The sequence below is a fragment of the Zea mays genome, chromosome 1, assembly GCF_902167145.1.
Source record: "Zea mays cultivar B73 chromosome 1, Zm-B73-REFERENCE-NAM-5.0, whole genome shotgun sequence".
Taxonomy (NCBI): Eukaryota; Viridiplantae; Streptophyta; class Magnoliopsida; order Poales; family Poaceae; genus Zea; species Zea mays.
Window position 1 is genome coordinate 10454813 of NC_050096.1, and position 17497 is coordinate 10472309.

At 48.1% G+C, this 17497-nt stretch overlaps 1 protein-coding gene across 3 annotated transcripts in view; it reads left to right on the top strand.

The window, feature by feature from the left end:
- LOC103644425 (protein SHOOT GRAVITROPISM 6) overlaps positions 1-17497 on the top strand; it is an 80237-nt gene that overhangs the window by 27158 nt on the left and 35582 nt on the right. For 2 of the 3 annotated variants that reach the window (XM_020545050.3, XM_020545052.3), the window contains exons 19-27: positions 2887-2985; positions 3074-3148; positions 4780-4839; positions 5131-5220; positions 5992-6113; positions 7143-7272; positions 7347-7426; positions 7819-7954; positions 8364-8445. In XM_020545050.3, the coding sequence (XP_020400639.1) occupies positions 2887-2985; positions 3074-3148; positions 4780-4839; positions 5131-5220; positions 5992-6113; positions 7143-7272; positions 7347-7426; positions 7819-7954; positions 8364-8445 (874 nt within the window). The remainder of the gene's footprint in view (positions 1-2886; positions 2986-3073; positions 3149-4779; positions 4840-5130; positions 5221-5991; positions 6114-7142; positions 7273-7346; positions 7427-7818; positions 7955-8363; positions 8446-17497) is intronic. The other variant, XM_020545051.3, reaches the window with a different exon arrangement.

Below are 17497 nucleotides of genomic sequence, written 5' to 3' on the forward strand. Positions count from 1 at the left end.
GCCGTGACCCAACCAACCAGCCCGGGCGGTGGAGCAGCCGGTGGCGTGGGCCACGACAAAGCGGCAGGCGTCGAGGTCCAGGGCGACGGAGAGGCGAAAGCGAACCCCGGCGGCGAGGTGAACCCCGGCTGCGCACCAGCGAACATGGCCGCCGGGGGACGAGCCTCAGAACCTGGTCCCTAGAACGACCACATGGAGATGCGCCCTGACCACGGGTGGTGGAAAGTGGGCCAAGGCGCACCCTGCTGGGGTCCCGGCGTCGGTGTGTTGCCACGGGCACCACCGCCGGAACCACCAGCACCACCACCACCGCGACTACCATGGCGGCGACAGCGTCTCGACCGCACCGACCGTCGGAACCGGGCCCCGCACCATCCCCACGGTGCTCTGGCATGACCCGACCACAAGGGCTACCGCTGCTTTGACCTCTCCTCTCGCCGGGTCCTCATCTCTTGCCATGTGGTGTTTGATGAGTCCGTATTTCCCTACTCCACTACCACACCACCCTCCTCCGACCCTGACCTTGACCTCTTCACTCTCTTTCCGACTGACGCGGTGGTCGAGCCACCTATCCTCCTCTCTTTGCAGGTACTCGCTCACCGCCTGTCGGTCCTACTCCCAGCCCGGTGCCTTGCCCGGGTCCGGTGGTGTCAACTCTCCGCGGGTCCCGTCTTCGATCGCCCCCGGACCGAGCGGGGGTGGTTGGACTGCACCACCTGCGGGGCCGTCGGTACCGACCCCTCTGGCCCGCTTCGCCCAGCCGGTGCGCGTCTACCAGCGCCGGCTGCCGCCGGGGTTCGCACCTCCACCGCCGCCGTCGCCACCACCGCCGCCGTCCCCACCGGTGACCTCTCCTCCGGCAGCATCGCCGGTGGCCCAGTCCCCGCCAGGGACACCTACACCTCCGCCGCGGCCATCCGCGGCACGTGCCGAGACGCTGGTGTACCACCCACCGCTCCTTCGCCGCGACCCGCGGCACGTCCACCCGATGGTGACGCGGCACACGGCTGGTACCCTGCCGCCCCGAGTCCTGGCGGCCACGACCAGAGACTCGCAGGTTTCTCCGGTACCCTCCTCCGTCCGCACCACCCTGCTGGACCCCACTGGCGTCGGGCGATGGAGGAGTACGCAACGCTCGTCGCCAACCAGACGTGGGATCTGGTGCCTCATCCGCCCGGCACCAACGTCGTCACCGGCAAGTGGATCTGGACGCACAAGCGGCGGGCCGATGGTACCCTGGAGCGGTACAAGGCTCGCTGGGTTCTTCGGGGCTTCACTCAGCGCCCTGGAGTCGACTACGATGAGACCTTCAGCCCGGTTGTGAAGCCGGCCACCGTCTGCACGGTGCTCTCGCTCGCTCCTGGCCAGTTCACCAGCTCGACGTCAAGAACGCCTTCCTGCACGACGCCCTCATCGAGACCGTCTACTGCTGTCAGCCGGCGGGGTTTGTCGACTCCTCTCGCCCTGACATGGTCTGCCGGCTCAACAGGTCCCTCTACGGCCTCAATCAGCCCCCCCGGGCGTGGCACTCCAGACTGACTACGTTCCTGGTGACACTGGGCTTCGTGGTGGCCAAGTTAGACACTTCTCTGTTCGTCCACCATCATGGAGCAGAGACTGCCTACTTGCTTCTCTACGTGGATGACATTGTCCTCACCGCCTCCAGCCCGTCACTTCTTCGCCGCCTCGTCGACGCACTTCAGCAGGAGTTTCCGGTCAAGGATCTGGGCGTGCTTCACCATTTCCTGGGGGTCACTGCTGAGCCTCGCCCCTCAGGACTCCTCCTTCACCAGCGACAGTACACTCTTGACATTCTGGAGCGGGCCCAGATGAGTGACTGCAAGCCCTGCTCCACCCCAGTCGACACGCAGGCCAAGCTCTCTGAGGCCATGGGTGACCCAGTCGCAGACCCCACCGGCTACAGGAGTCTTGCCGGTGCCCTTCAGTACCTCACCTTCACCAGGCCAGACATCTCCTACGCCGTGCAACAGGTCTGTCTCCATATGCACGATCCCCAGGAGCCCCACCTCGCGGCTCTCAAGCGCCTCCTCCGCTACCTTCGGGGCACCGTCGACTACGGGCTGCTTTTTCATCGGTCTACCTCCTCCGAGCTGGTCGTCTACACCGACGCTGACTGGGCCGGGTGCCCAGACACTCGACGCTCCACCTCCGGCTACGCCGTCTTCTTAGGCGGCAACCTAGTGTCCTGGTCGTCAAAGCGCCAGCCGGTCGTTTCCCGCTCGAGTGCCGAGGCGGAGTACCGTGCCGTGGCCAACGGCGTGGCGGAGGCTGCCTGGCTACGGCAGCTCCTTGCCGAGCTTCACAGTCCCCTCTCCAGGAGCACGTTGGTCTACTGCGACAACGTCAGCGCGGTCTACCTCTCCACCAACCCAGTGTAGCACCAGCGGACCAAGCATGTAGAGATCGATCTACACTTCGTCTGCGATTATGTCGCCGTCGGTGCTGTTCGAGTCCTCCACGTCCCGACCACCTCCTAGTTTGCCGACATCTTCACCAAGGGTCTTCTGTCCTCGACCTTCGCGGAGTTTCGCTCCAGCCTCAACATCAGTAGTGGCTAGTTGAGTCTATGGGGGGATCCTATTGTGTGATGTACTTCTTCTTTTCGAGTCCAGTCTGTAAACTCCGCTGCGACGGAAGTTCAGACTGCGGGGGGTGTTAGAATATATGGATTAGGCCCATGAGGCTAAGCCCATGTGGCCTATGTATAAACCCTATATAGCCACCCTCTAGGGTTGGCCCAGTTAATCCAACGGTTATTCTCCTAACAATATGGATTGGAGTACAAGGCAACTATAAATTTAAAAGATATGTCTAGATACAATTCTATACAATCTCTAACAATGACTAACATGGTGGTACCTGCAGGTCTGCAAATGCATAACTGAATTGTGCAGGCATAAATTTTCACATACAAACCCACTATATACTGAATTTAATGCCTCCAACGAAACCCCCAATCCTGAGGTAGCTTGCTTAATCTCAGATGTCTTTTATCTACAAAATCTTTTCATCAGTTGGTTAGTTATTTCTCATGATTATGCGTATCATGCAGGATTTGTTTGCTCGTTTGGTTGTGCTTCTGCATAATCCACTTGCTAGGGGTCAACTGGCCACCCAGATCCTGACGGTTTGTGTTCTTACTGATTTAAAATGAATATTCATTTTAAATAAGATTTCAATGGACAGTCTTGACAACTGTTTTGGCTGTTAGAGCATATGGCATAGATCCAGAGTCCGAGTGCTATCGTAGGGTAGGATTTGTTCATCTCTGTCTATAGGACTGTTTGAGATCCAAGCCACGGTATGTTTTATATAGAGCCTCGTAGATCAAGCAGTCCTAGATATATAGATCGAAACTAATCCTATTCTACCGTAACAATCAGATATCCTTCCAGATTCATGCTATATACACTCTAACATGGGCAATTGGGCATGTCCTTTTTTAGTTCTTATTTGTGATTTTGTACATCATCCATTCTACATATTATCTATCACTAGCTTTTCCGGATGTGTGAACATGTTATCTTTTATCTGTATCATTTCTGAGTTCTGTCTTCAGATGGGAATTATCATTTATTTTGGTTACATTGGATTTCTATGTGGAAGTGTTACAGACTTCCCCTCTGGTAAGTCCGTAACTTGTGTTTCCTGGTGTCTCTCAAGGGTGAGTGGAGGAGAAGATTGGAATGACACAATGCGTTGGGAGAGGAGGACGCGGACCTTCTAGGTTCCCTGTGCCGGCGCTGTGCCCAGCCAGGATGACCCAAGATGATCCCGCCCTAAGGAGGATCTTTATTTCTTGGATCCTAATACAAACTACAGCCTGCGCCTTTATAGAGGCAGGCGACTTACAACTCAAGAAAACAAGCAGATATCTTAAGGAACTAATCTGCTATTATTTGGCAACTAACTAGCTAAGGAAACTAAGCAGATATCTTAAAGAACTAATCTGCTATTATTTGGCAACCAACTAGCTAAGGAAACTAAGTATCCCTGATTTGTAGCCACGGTTGTTTCCTGCCCCTTTTCTCCTTATTTGCTGATTGTCTTTCCTTAACTGTCCCTGCTGGCATTCGGTCCCTTAGCGGCCCTTCTCCTTGAATACTGGCGCCCCCACAAAGGTATCTATAACAGGAAGATGAGACATTTTTGTATTAGGAAAAAAGTTATATTGTGGAAGTGCTAGAATGGCCCCTGAGCACTAAGTGATAGGTTTACCTGATGTTATTTGTCATTTTGATGGGAGTCTAATACTGTTTTCTTACTCTTGCATCTCCACTATCGGATACTTGAACATTGTTGCATGGTTGTTTGTCGTTGCAGAGGGAGCTTCCCCGAGCACTAGAGATATCCTGCAGCACATCCAGGAGGATGCTACGCTGTGGGGTATGGCCGGGGCTAGAGGGCTTAGGGGCATTTGGCCTTAAGACTAGGAGGGCCTGCTGTTGTGTCATAGATAAGGGATGAGTGTGTTTCTGTATTTGTGTTTTCGACCTCCGTAAGGAGTCGTTTGTACCCCTGTCTGTTCTCAGACCTATCTCTTTCTTAATATAAATTGTACGCAGCTCTCCTGCGTGTTTCGAAAAAAAAACTTCCTCTTACCCTGAATTTAAGTAATTCCAGTAATTTCTGATTGAAGGCTCATTAAACCAGTCTTGTTTATACTCTTTGGGCTCATGAAGATTGTTCATTAAAAGAAACATTTTTAATATGTTTATATTTGCCATTGATATTCACTTTACCTTTGTGTTTGTGTAGGTTCTGTGCTACTTGGGTCCACTTTTCCCCAGAAACCTTTCTTTATTTTGGCAAGATGAGGTATAGAACTTAACACATCCGGTATTGTTTGAAGATGAATAGTACATGTTTTCAAGTTTTGATTCTTTTTGCTTTTAGTTATTAATCCCCGAAATAAAGTTGCTGTATTGCATCTTGCAACTCTTGTGAATTTCCGGTAATTCATATTGTACTTGCCCTGTGCTTGAGTTGTTTGTATAATGCACACTATTATGTGACTCTTGTGACAATTTACCCGAAAAATAAAGAGTTCATTTCCAGTCACCATGCTGTTAAAGTAGCTTACAAAATGCATCTTTTGGCAAGTATTAGGTCCCTAAGATGAAAGCTTACATCAGTGATCCTGAAGACCTAAAGCAAGATAGCACATACCAGGAAAAATGGGATGACATGATAATAAATGTAAGTATGTTATTGATGTTGATTATTAGTCCCTCCGTTTCAATTTATAATTTGTTTGATTTTTTACCCTAAGTTTGACCGACTCGTCTTATTAAAAAAATCACAATTATTATAATTTTTTACTGTGATATTGTTTAACATATAATATACTTTAATTTTGGCTTTGAATTTTTCAGTTTTTCGCGAAAATTTTGAATAAGACGAGCCGGTCAAACTTGGTCTAAAAAAGTCAAACGAATTATAAATTGAGACAGAGGGAGTATTATTTTTTGAAATGAGTTCAGTCATTCAGGATTGTGTTCATGCCATAACAAGAGAGCCTGCAACTACGGTATTAGTAGTTACAATCATGATATGTTGTATTGATGTATACTTTAGTCAAATTGTGTTAAGAGTTGAGCGAAACAAAAATATTAGGAAAAAAATGATGGCTTACCGTGTTAAAAATGTCCATTTTTTCCTCTTGATTATTGTGTAGTATTTGTTATTCAAGGAGCATGTGGGTGGTGCATGTTTAAAAGAACGTATTTCCCTATTGCTGCGTCCAGTCTTATGCTCATAGAGGTTGCAGCCCAGGCCTGTGATGGTTCCTTGTACACTGTAGGCCTTTTGTTTGTGTTTGATACTTCAGTTTGCTAGTTCCATATCAGTTTTTAAAGTACGGAGAATCTCTCTAAGTATATATTAAGAATTTTTTCTCTGTATTTTCTTAGGTCAAGTATTTAGATGATGTACTATTTCCCTGAGAACTAATCTTGTGTTGTCCTTCAGTTTTTGGCAGAATGTTTGGATGTTGTGAATGATACTGAGTGGGTCATTTCTTTGGGTGATGCATTTGCACGGCAGTATGATCTGTATTCTATATCTGACGGACACGCTGCTTTGCTGCACAGGTAAATATTAATAACCATTAAATTTGTGCTGTTCTTGGGCACTTTATCCATACTGCATGATACCCTGATACACCTGGAAGGTCAATGAACCTGTACCTGATATGGCGGGATACGATGAGATGTAATGACATGTCCTTGTTTTTTTGTGAGAAATGTTGTATCCTCGTATCAGTTACTTTTATTGCATATCAGTGAAACATAGGTTACTAGATCAAAGCTAATGCTTTTGGTTCCATTGCATCCAAAATATTTTCTGAACATGTGCTGCATGCTATTCATTTTGTTGTGACAACAGTCTTCCTTTCCTTCTTGTGTTACCTTTGGAGTGGCAGCTATGTTATTACTCTAAATAATCCTAAGAAGTTTGTGCCGTTATATTTTTGGAGCTCAGTAGCTTCTAGCTTGATTGTTTAGAGGTCTTATGTATTCTGTCAGAGTTTTTTTGGACAAAGGTTCAACAGTGCTTATATCAAAAGCAACAAACTGTTTTCGAGATGCTGGGGTTACTTGCTTACATAAGTGCACCAACACCGCAAGAGGAAGCTAGGATACCAACACCAAAAAAACTAGGAAAGGCTAGCCTTCTGTGAGATATTTGGCAGTATTTCTATATCAGAGTGAGCAAGGATACTATAAGTTGGCATCATCATTTCACATTAGCTTCTATACATTTATTTGTTAATCATTGTGCTAGATCTGTCAAAATCTGCCATAACAAGTGGATCATGCTTGTTTATTTCAAAAGCATGTTCATTCAGTGACATGTCTGATCGCCGGTTATAGATTATACCCTTTGCTGTAGTTATTTTTGTTAAATGTTGCGGCCAAGACAATAAACTATTGGTTTATGCTACCCTTCCTTGGTGATATTGAGTGACTTGTTATGGAAGCTACAAGAAAATGACTCCATATATCGGCTTTGTTTTACCTTTTTAAATGTTGTGGAGCCAAGACAATAAACTATTGGTTTATGGAAGTTACATGAAAATGACTCCATATACTGGCTTTGTTTTACCTTTTTATTTGCAGATGCTTGGGAATGCTTCTTCAGAAGGTTGATGATAGGATTTATGTCAGCGAGAAGATTGATTGGATGTGTAGACACTCAAGTATGTCTATTCCTATTAATCGCCTTGGACTTGCTCAAGGCATCGGGCTGGTAAGGTGCCATCAGTGAATCCTTCTATTTTGAGCTTATTTTGAATCCTTTTAGCACTAAAGTTCCCATTGCAGGTTGCGGCTTCTCATTTAGATACAGTGTTGGAGAAACTGAAGAACATACTAGATAGTGCAGAGCAAAGTGCTTTCCAGAGGTACTTATATAATCTTTTGGCAGAAGACATCTATTTGTCATCTTACCGCCAGTCCTGTCTTGCAGCATTGCAGCAATATAACCTAAACCAAAACTTGGTTGTGTTGCTTCACATGTACACTCCTTTGACCAATTTTGTGCCAAAATGGAATCCTGTACTTCATTCTTAACTTCAATGTACCAATTAGTTTCCCTTCTTTTCAGTTATTGGTTTGGCATATTTTGTGAAACTTCATTCCATATCCCATCTTGTATTTGGAAAAACAGAAATGGAGACTGGATCATTCAAAAGTGAATATCAAGCAACCACTACTTAGCTGGCGTATTTCATTTATGTAGGCCGTCTATCCTGTTATTTCAGTATTAATAAGTTTATGGCATCCAATTCTGCAGGTTCCTCTCATTTTTCTCATTCGGCCCAAAAGTGGAAGATGTTGATGACACATATGCAGCATTGGCGTTGATGTATGGTTATGCCGCAAGATATGCTCCATCAACTGTTATTGAAGCCAGAATTAATGCACTTGTGGTATGATATCCCATTTACAAACTAACTTTTGTTTCTTACATGAACAATTCCGATGAATAATAATATGTGTATGCATTTGAGACAAACTCTTGCACTCCATAGACAAATTTATTTTGTTCAGTCTAATACTCAAGTTTGGTAGTTTACAAATATTGAAAACCAATCTGTCACCATTATTTCAATTTTAACCCAAAATTCTATCCCCTAATCTGTCCTTCCCAACTGCCACATCTAGTACATTGCTGGCATTTATTTATTTTACATTATATTTATGTTGATCACATTTTACATTGTTGTATTTTGGGGCACTTACATTAAAACATCTCAGCGTCTTTGTACCTGGTCAATGGAATATTCACAAACGGTTTATTACATTTTAGCTTGATGAATCTCATTCTCTTGAACTCAGGGGAGTAATATGCTTGGAAGGTTGCTTCATGTTCAGCATCCTACTGCAAAGCAAGCTGTGATTACTGCAATCGACCTTTTAGGTGTTTTCCTTCATAACATGCTGCAAATCACATCTTAGTTTCACTATATGATTTCATGAACAATCTTTTACTATTTAGTTATTGCAATGGGTTTGGTAGTCTTCATTCTGTTTTTTTTTTCTGAACATGCAGGAGAACTGCACATCATTATATTAAAAAGAAAAAAAACTAGAAATGAGCCCATACAACACACCATTGCATTTTAATTTTGTATTTATTTTTTAGTGTTTTAGTTATCTACTAATCTTTTTTATGCACTTTGTATTGATAGTTGGTATTTGTTCTCTTAAAACTGTCTGACTGTTCATCTCATTTTTTGGGAGGTACTTACCTCCATTCTTTGATATTTGACACTAGTTAGTTCAAGTAATAATCAACATGGATTACACATTTCAAGAATTTCGATCCCAAAACAAAGATGAATGAACCTCTTGTCTCCCACCCAGGCACCACTTCCCCTCCCAACCTTTACTTTTTTTTCGCGCAGGAGAGCTGCACATCATTATATTAAGAAGAGCGGTCCAAAATAGACCAACAGTCACCATTACAATACAAGCCTCCTTACGGAGGACGAAAACAAAGAAACATAAAAACTGCCATAAGAAAGAACTATCCTACAACAACTACTACTCAGGCTAAATGCCTACCAGCCCAGCGGCTCCTGCTAGAGACCAATTAATGGCGTCCTTCCGAGTGAACTGCAACAGCTGCTGGACACATGAAGACTGCCCCTCGAAGACACAAGCGTTCCGATGTTTCCACAACCACCAAGCGACTAAGATGACAGCTGAATTGAAGCCTTTGCGCTGACTTTTATCCACCTGCTGCTTTGCATTCCTCCACCGGTCTTGGAAAAAGACATGCCACCAGATTTGTCTAGCAAATACACAAGACACTAAAAAATGTTGTGTCGTCTCCTCCTGGCCACAAAGAGGACACCTCTCAGGATGATCATGCCCTCTTCGTGCTAGACGATCAGCCGTTCAACACCTATTATGAGTGGCAAGCCAAATAAAGAATTTACACCTTGGTGGTGCCTAACATTTCCAAATTCTCTGGCAGGGTTCAAACCCAACAGAACCTTCAAAAACCTTTTGTAGGCTGATTTGGAGGAGTAAATTCTTGAGGGTGCTGGTGTCCAGAGATGGTGGTCTGGCACCCCGGGCATGAGTTGAATGCCAAGCAAAACATCCCAGAGCAATAGAAACTCAATCAAGGCCTGCACATGCAGACCCCCTAATATCCTTAATCCATCCACTGCCTATTTAGCAAGGCATCCTTAACTGTCCTTTCTTTGAAAACCCTCTTTGGAATGAGCTGGGAGAGCTCCGGAGCCATTTGGTCCAAGGAGCCCCCGTGCAACCATTTGTCCGTCCAGAAAAGAGTACTTTCCCCATTCCCAACTAAAGTCACCACCGAGATTGCAAACATAGCTGCAACATTTGGATGCACCTGAATATCTAACCTAGACCAAGGCCGATTAGGTTGAGTTTTTTTTCAACCAAAGCCACCTCATGTTCAACGCTCAACCAAGAGACTCTAGATTGTGAATGCCGAAACCATCTAGCTCTAGGGGTCTGCATACTCGGTTCCAATTCATTAGACAGTGACCCCCTTTAATATCTTCCCTTCCATAGAAAGCCTCTCCTTATCTTGTCAATTGCCTTAATCACCCATTTGGGACATTGTAAGGCAATGAAATGGTAAACAGGCACTGCCGTGAGAACTGCCTTGACAAGGGTTGCACGTCGCGCAGGATGCACTAAGGTCGCTTTCCATCCCATTCAATGATCAACAACCTTATCCACTAACAAAATCAAGTCATTTTTCCTTAGTTTCCTGACTGAGAGAGGCATGCCCAGGTATTTGCAGGGGAAATTCTCCACGTTACACGTCATAACTTCTTGTACCTCCGCTAACTCCTCTTCCCCACATTGGATAGGAGTGAGAGTGACCGAGCTCTTACTAATGTTAGAAGGCCTCACCCCTTAACTTGGCAGGTAGAAATGTAGTGGTTTGTTTTGTGCTCTCTGCAATTCCTGTTTATCTCCTTATTGCCATGAGTGTCCCGAGATGGGTGATCAAAGCGATTGACAAGGTTAGAAGATTGACAAGGTTAGAAGGGGTTTCCTTTGCAAAGGAAGGAAGGATGTGAAGGGTGGCATCTGTTTGGTGCCTTGGGAGGTGGTAACAAGGCCTAAATCTCGGGGGGCTTGGAATACCTAACCTGAAATTGCAGGGATGAGGTTTGCAAGCTAGGTGGCTGTGGTTGCAGAAGACTGGTGCTAGCAGGCCATGGAGGGGTCTGGATCTTCCCATATAGCCGCAGGTCAGAAAGTTTGTTGACATCTTGGTAGTTACAGCTGTGGGAAATGGAGCAAACACGTTGTTTTGGTCTGATCGCTGGTTAGAGGGGCGCTCTGTTTCTGAGGTCGCTCCAGAAGTTTATCGGAAGGTGCATAAGAAAGTCATGTGCTCTAGGACATTGGCTCAGGCCCTTGATAACATCTCCTGGGTGAGGGATTTCAAACCTCCCCTATCTTTGGTTGGTTTACAGCAGTACCTTCTGTGTGATATGGTTAATGAGGTGGTTCTGAAGGATGAGGATGATATTCACTCTTGGAGGCATGAAACCTCAGGTATCTATTCGGCCAAATCCCGTTACAAGGCCATCTTCATAGGTTCTATATCGTTTGAACCTTGAAAGAGGTTGTGGAAGTCTTGGGCACCCCCAAATGAAGTTCTTATGGCTGGCAATTCGGGACAGAGTTTGGACTGCTGATAGATTGCAAAAGAGGGGCTGCCTCACCCTGCTGTTTGCCCTTTATGTGACCAAGCCCAGGAAATAGTGCAACACATCTTAACCTCCTGCGTTGTCGCCCAACAGTTTTGGTTCAGTATTCTCTCCCCCTGTGGTTTGGGGCATCTTGCTCCCTCCTCTTCTGCCTCTTCCATTGCAGAATGGTGGCGAGACATGAATTGCAGGATCATCAAGGATAAAAGGAAAGGCCTTAATTGCGCTATCATTCTTGGAGCCTGGTGCCTTTGGTTGCAAAGAAACAGGTTTTTTTTGAGGGATCACCTTCTATTTCCAAGGCGTAACATTGTTTCCTTAATGAATTAGGTTGTTGGGTTATGGCTGGGGCAAAGCACCTTGGCAGCCTTGGTATCGCTGAAGCCCTTTGGGCAGCTGGATCGAATTAGTTATTTCTTCCTTTCTCCTTTTTCGGTCCTGTTTTGGATGGTTTTTATTTTTTAGTCCGGCCTTGCTCTGCATGACCTCCTTGTAAATAATTTTGCTTTCTTCCTCTTAATATAATGATGTGCAGTGCTCTTGCGCATTCGAGAAAAAAACAACCACCATCATTGCCACTGTCCCCCTTTGTTCTCTACCCCTAAGGCGCCTAGTTCCACCTCTTCCTTGTAGACAAAGCCATATGTTAGAATACCTGTTTAGGGTTTTCCCCGTGTAATTACTCTCTCACCTCTGTGTAATGGGCTCTCACTGGGCTACCCGACGTGCACAGGCGCCCTCACCGGCCTTCTCTCGCCGGCCCGCCTCTCCAGGCAGCCGCTCCCTAGGTTCTTCACCACGCGTCCGCTCGTCACCGACGCCACCTGGACTCCTCTGACGCCCTCTACTGACTCTGCGCTGGCCACCGCCCTCACCACCATCTAGGCTGTCATGGCCGCCTCGCAGGAGTGTGAGCGCGCTGTGTCCCTCGCTTGGGAACATGAGTAGGCTATGTCCTATGGGCCAAGCCTTGACCACTCAGCTGGCCACGGTCTAGCATCTCCTTCTCGGCCATGGCACCCTGCCATCTCTGGTAGTCCCTGTGGCTACCCCGTTGGTCTCCGAGTCTCCTCATGTCTCCGGGCTCGACGCCTCCACTGTCGCCGCCCTCCATGCTCAGGCCGTTGGGGTCCACAATATCCAGTCACTTGTGTCCGCCATGTTGGACCCAGCATCGTCCCACTACCCCACCTGGCGCGCACAAGTGCTGTTCACGCTACGGTGTTTCGCCCTCCCCGACCATGTCCTCGACGGCCTTGTCACCTCGCTGTCACCATCGTGGGCTCATATGGGCAGCGTGGTGCTCTCGTGGCTCAACGACACCATCACCGTTGAGCTACAGGATATCGTCCACGACCAGGCGGACACTGCTCGCTAGGCGTGGCTCGCTCTCGAGGACCAGTTCCTCGGAAACCGGGACGCTCGGGCGCTCCACCGCGACACCCAGTTCCACCTGTTCTCTCAGGGGATCTCTCCGTGGGGGAGTACTTCCACCAGTTGAAGGGCATGACAGACTCTCTCTGCGACCTCGGCGATCCCATTGCCGACCGCACCTTGGTGTTGAACCTTCTGCGTGGCCTTAGCCCCGTTACGACCACCTGAAGGCTCTCATCAAGAGGATCGTGCCCTTCCCCCACCTTCCATGTCGTACGAAACGAGCTTCTCCTTGAGGAGCTCACCATGGAGAATGAGGCGCCCGCTCTAGCCCCGCCACTCTACAACGCTCCTCCTGGCTCAGCCGCCTTCGGGGGGCCAGGCCACCCGTCCTCTGTCAACCGGGGCTCCTACCCGCCCTCTACCCGTCGTCCCTGTGGCTCCTCGTCAGGCTTCCACCGCCGACGGAGGTCGTCGCTCCCGCAAGGGCGGCCGCGGGGTGGCGGCTAGGCATGGCCGTCATTCTACAACCCCTAGACCGGGACCATCTCCATGTGGCCGGGCCAGGCCCCGAGTGCCTCCCGTCCTCCAGCGCCGGCCCTCCTGACTACGCCTCCCTACGACGTGCCTCCGCCACCCCTACGACTCCGACTCCGCCCCAGCTCCTGCCCCTGGGACCAGGGATGCCTTGGTCCCCAATGGTTGGAGGATGGGACTCCGCCTCCGACGCCACCGCCTTCTGCACCATGGCAATGACCCCCCCCCCCCCCCCCCCCCGACTGGGTGGTCGACTACGGTTCCTCCTATCACACCACTCCTACTGCAGACACACTCTCTTAGTCCCATCCCATGCATTCCCCCCACCCTTCGACTATCATCGTTGGAAACGGTACCACTGTACCAGTCACCTCAGTAGGTGCCTTGGTTCTCCCTGGGCCGTTCTATCTCAACGACGTTCTCGTAGCACCTCACATCACTTATAATCTTCTTTCTGTTCGTCGGTTCACCACCGACAATTCTTGTTCCATTGAGTATGACCCTCTAGGTTTTCTGTGAAGGATCTGGCCACTAGGACCCCTCTTGCCCGCTGTGACAGCTCGGGGCCCCTCTACACCTTCGGCCTTCATCCACCGGTGCGTCTCCATTGTCCGTCCTGGTCTCCACCACCTCCTCCATCACTTGGCATCGTCGTCTTGGCCATCCAGGACCCGACGTCATGGGCAAACTCACCAGTAGCTTAGATTTTTAATGTAGTAGGGGACATTTTGAGGATCTCTGTCATACTTGTCAGCTAGGCCGACATACTCGTCTCCCATTCACTACTTCTAGAGCTGAGCAAGTTTTTGATTTGGTTCATTGTGATCTCTGGACCTCTCCTGTACTTAGTTTGTCTGAATATAAATACTATCTGATGATTTTGGATGTTTTTTCCATTTTCTATAGACTTTTCCTCTTCTGTTGAAGTTTGACACGTTCACCACCCTCACGCACTTCCTCGCCTGGGTCTCCACCCAGTTTCGTCGCCCGGTCCGTGCCCTGCAGTGTGACAATTGCCGAGTGTTCGACAACCACGCCTCCCACTCTTTCTTCCTAACTCACCGTGTCCAGTTGTGTCTCTCGTGCCCCTACACATCTCCCCAGAACGACCGGGTCGAACGCATGATTGGCACCACCACTAATATGATCCGTTGCATTCTCTTCCAGGCGTCTCTCCCTGCCAGCTACTGGGCAGAGGCCCTGCACATCGCCACACACCTCGTCAACCACCTTCCCTCAAAGGCGGTGAGCCACTGTACTCCCCACTTCGCCCTATACGGCTCAACCCCATCTTACGACCACCTTCGCATGTTCGGCTGTGCCTGCTATCTCAACACTTCCGCCACCACTCCCCATAAGCTCTCTCCTTGCTCCACTCGCTGCCTCTTCCTTGGCTACTCCCCTGACCACAAGGGGTTTCGTTGCCTTCACCTCGTCTCCCACCGCATACTCATCTCTCGTCACGTTGTTTTCGATGAAGATGCGTTTCCCCTTGCTGGCTCCTCCCCACCCATCGATCTCGACTCTCCTTGGGTCCGATCCGATTCCCCCTCCACCCCAGGCGCCCCGCCGTGCGCCGCTGCCTGCGCCACGCATGGCTCCGACGCCTTTGCTCGCGCCTCTACCCCCGCCACGCGCGGCCCCGTCGATCATGCCTGCGCCACGCGTGGTCCTGTCGACCCCACCTGCGCTATGCGCTGCCTTGTCGACCCCGCCTGTGCCACACGCGGCCCCGTCGACGAGCATGGCCCGCTTTGCCGACCCTGCCCTCGTCTACCACCGTCGCGAGCACGCCACTCCCTCGGCTCCCTCTGACCCGCTCCCACACCATCTATGGCTTGAAACAAGCACCACGAGCCTGACCAGGCCCAATGAACAACTACTGAAATTGGCTAATACTTCTTTGTTCTTTTTAGCAAAGATGGAACGACTATGTTTTTGTTGGTATATGTGGATGATATTATTGTGGTGGGCTCTTTAAAGGATGTTGTTTGAGCCTTGCTAAAAAATCCTAGAACAAATTTTGCTCTCAAAGATTTTTGACACTAGATTATTTTTTGGTATTAATGTACATACGACCAGTCGTGGCATCCACCTCTCTCAAAGTAAATATGGTAAATACATATTTTTTTCTCGAACACGCAGGAGAACTGTATCAATGTTTTAAAGGCGGCTAGTCGACTCTAGTCGCCTGAGCACCGATAAGGTGACTAATCGCGATTAGTCGTCGATTTGCTCGATTAGTCGAGTCTAGTCGACTCCTAGTCGTCCTATAGTCGTCCACCTATAACAAGACCATATGTATATATCAATATATATCAATATATAAAGTTGTAGTAGGACTGCAATACAACAGTACATTAGCTGTAGCAGGACAGCAGTACACTGATTCAGTGGTGAACCCAAGATTTCTTGACTGGGTATTCGAGATCAAGAGATGTCCTAGGGACATTGCCGTAGTGGCCTAGTGGATCAGGAGGATAGCCGTGGAAGGCAGAAACTAATGGATCTGATAAGATCGTGGAGGAAGTTTTAAAGAGTAGAGATAGTGTTGCATACATAAATATACTATATGCTATTTATATTTTGCAAAACAGCGCTGGAGGGGGGGCTCTACAGACTACAATCGCCGCGTGATGGACGAGGCGCAGCTGACGCTCGAGCAGAGGGCTTCCGGAGCACAGCAGGGCGGTAGGAGAGGAGGGCGGCGACGATGGAGAAGGTGCGGCGGCGCAGGAGAAGGGTGCACGCGTGAGCGTGATTGTGCGCTGCGTAATGTGTGTACCGTATTGGTACAAGTAGGGCAAAACATTGTTTGTGATGTACAAATGGTGGGTCGGCCCATGTAACAGAGACCGGATTAGTGGCCCAAAACAGGCAAAACTAGTCGACCACTATACCTAGTCGGACGACTAATCGCGATTAGTCGGCGACTAGGACGACTAATCGCTTCCTAGTCGCTCTAGTCGAGTCGGAGACCCTAATCGAGCTCCCTCTAGCGATAAGGCCGACTAATCGCGATTAGTCGGACGACTTTAAAACCTTGAACTGTATCATTATATTAAGAAGAAAAGAAGGGGAAGAACCCCATTACAGCAACACACCCCACTCACACCATACAACACATATATATACACCAAGTCCCGGGAGGGGGGGGCAAAGATTTGGAGGAAGAATACACAGTTCTCCCAAGTCCTCCCAGCTCGAAAGATTTGCCCCACTAGCCATGACATTCAAGTTGGGAATACCAAGTCCTCCTAGCTTGAAAGGTGAGTGACCTTATCCCAAGCCACTAGACAGCAACCCCCATTGGCATGATTTCTGCCTTTCCATAAGAACCCTTTTCTGATTTTATCCACTGCCTTGATGAACCATTTGGGAACATTAGTAGCAATTAGCAATTAAATAGTATTTGCAGAAAGAACATGTCTAACCATGGTGGCCCTGCCAGCCCTGTTCGTTAGAGATGCTTTCCAAGATGGAAGCTTGTCTGCAATTTTCTCCACCCAAGGCAAGAGGTCAATTTTTCTCAGTTTCTTATTGGATAGAGGCAGCCCCAAGTACACACAAGGAAAAACTGCCCTGGAACAAGGTAAAATCTCATATGTGGTAGCTAAAACATCTTCCCCACAAGCGATATGGATCAAGCTGCTCTTAGATTTGTATGCAGCCCTGAGGCCTCACCAAAGATATTTAGGATGCCTTTTGTAGTTAACAACTCAGTGGCTGGTTTGATGAATAGGGCAACATCATCTGCATATAGAGATAGTCTCTGACCAGACACCCCTCGATTAAAAGGTTGAAGAAGGCCCTCATGCTCTGCCTATACAAGAAGACTGTTGAGAACATCCATTACCAAAATGAAGAGCAAGGGGGTTAATGGATCCCCTTGCCTGAGACCTCTTTTATAGAAAATTACTTCTCCTTGTTCCCCATTTAGCAAGATTCTAGTGGACGAAGAGGCTAAAAGGCTTGAAATCAGATTACACCAGACAGTGCTGAATCCCAAATGAATGAAGACCTCCAAGAGAAAGGCCCAAGAAACAGAATCGAAAGCTTGTGAAATACTACCTCCGTTTGTTTTTATTTGTCGCTGTGTAGTATAAAATTGCACTAAGCGGCGTCAAATAAATAAAAATGGAGGGAGTATCTAGTTTAAAGAAGAGGCTTGGAATCTTTATTTTATGAAGGCACTTACTTCTAAGAAGATGAAGCAGTTTAGAAACAATCTTAACCTGTACAAGTTATGATTGAGGGATGCTTTATGATTGAAGGGGCTGTTATAATATAGAAGGATTATTTATTCAGGCTTGCATGCCTTGTTCTGTACAGATAGAGATGTATTCT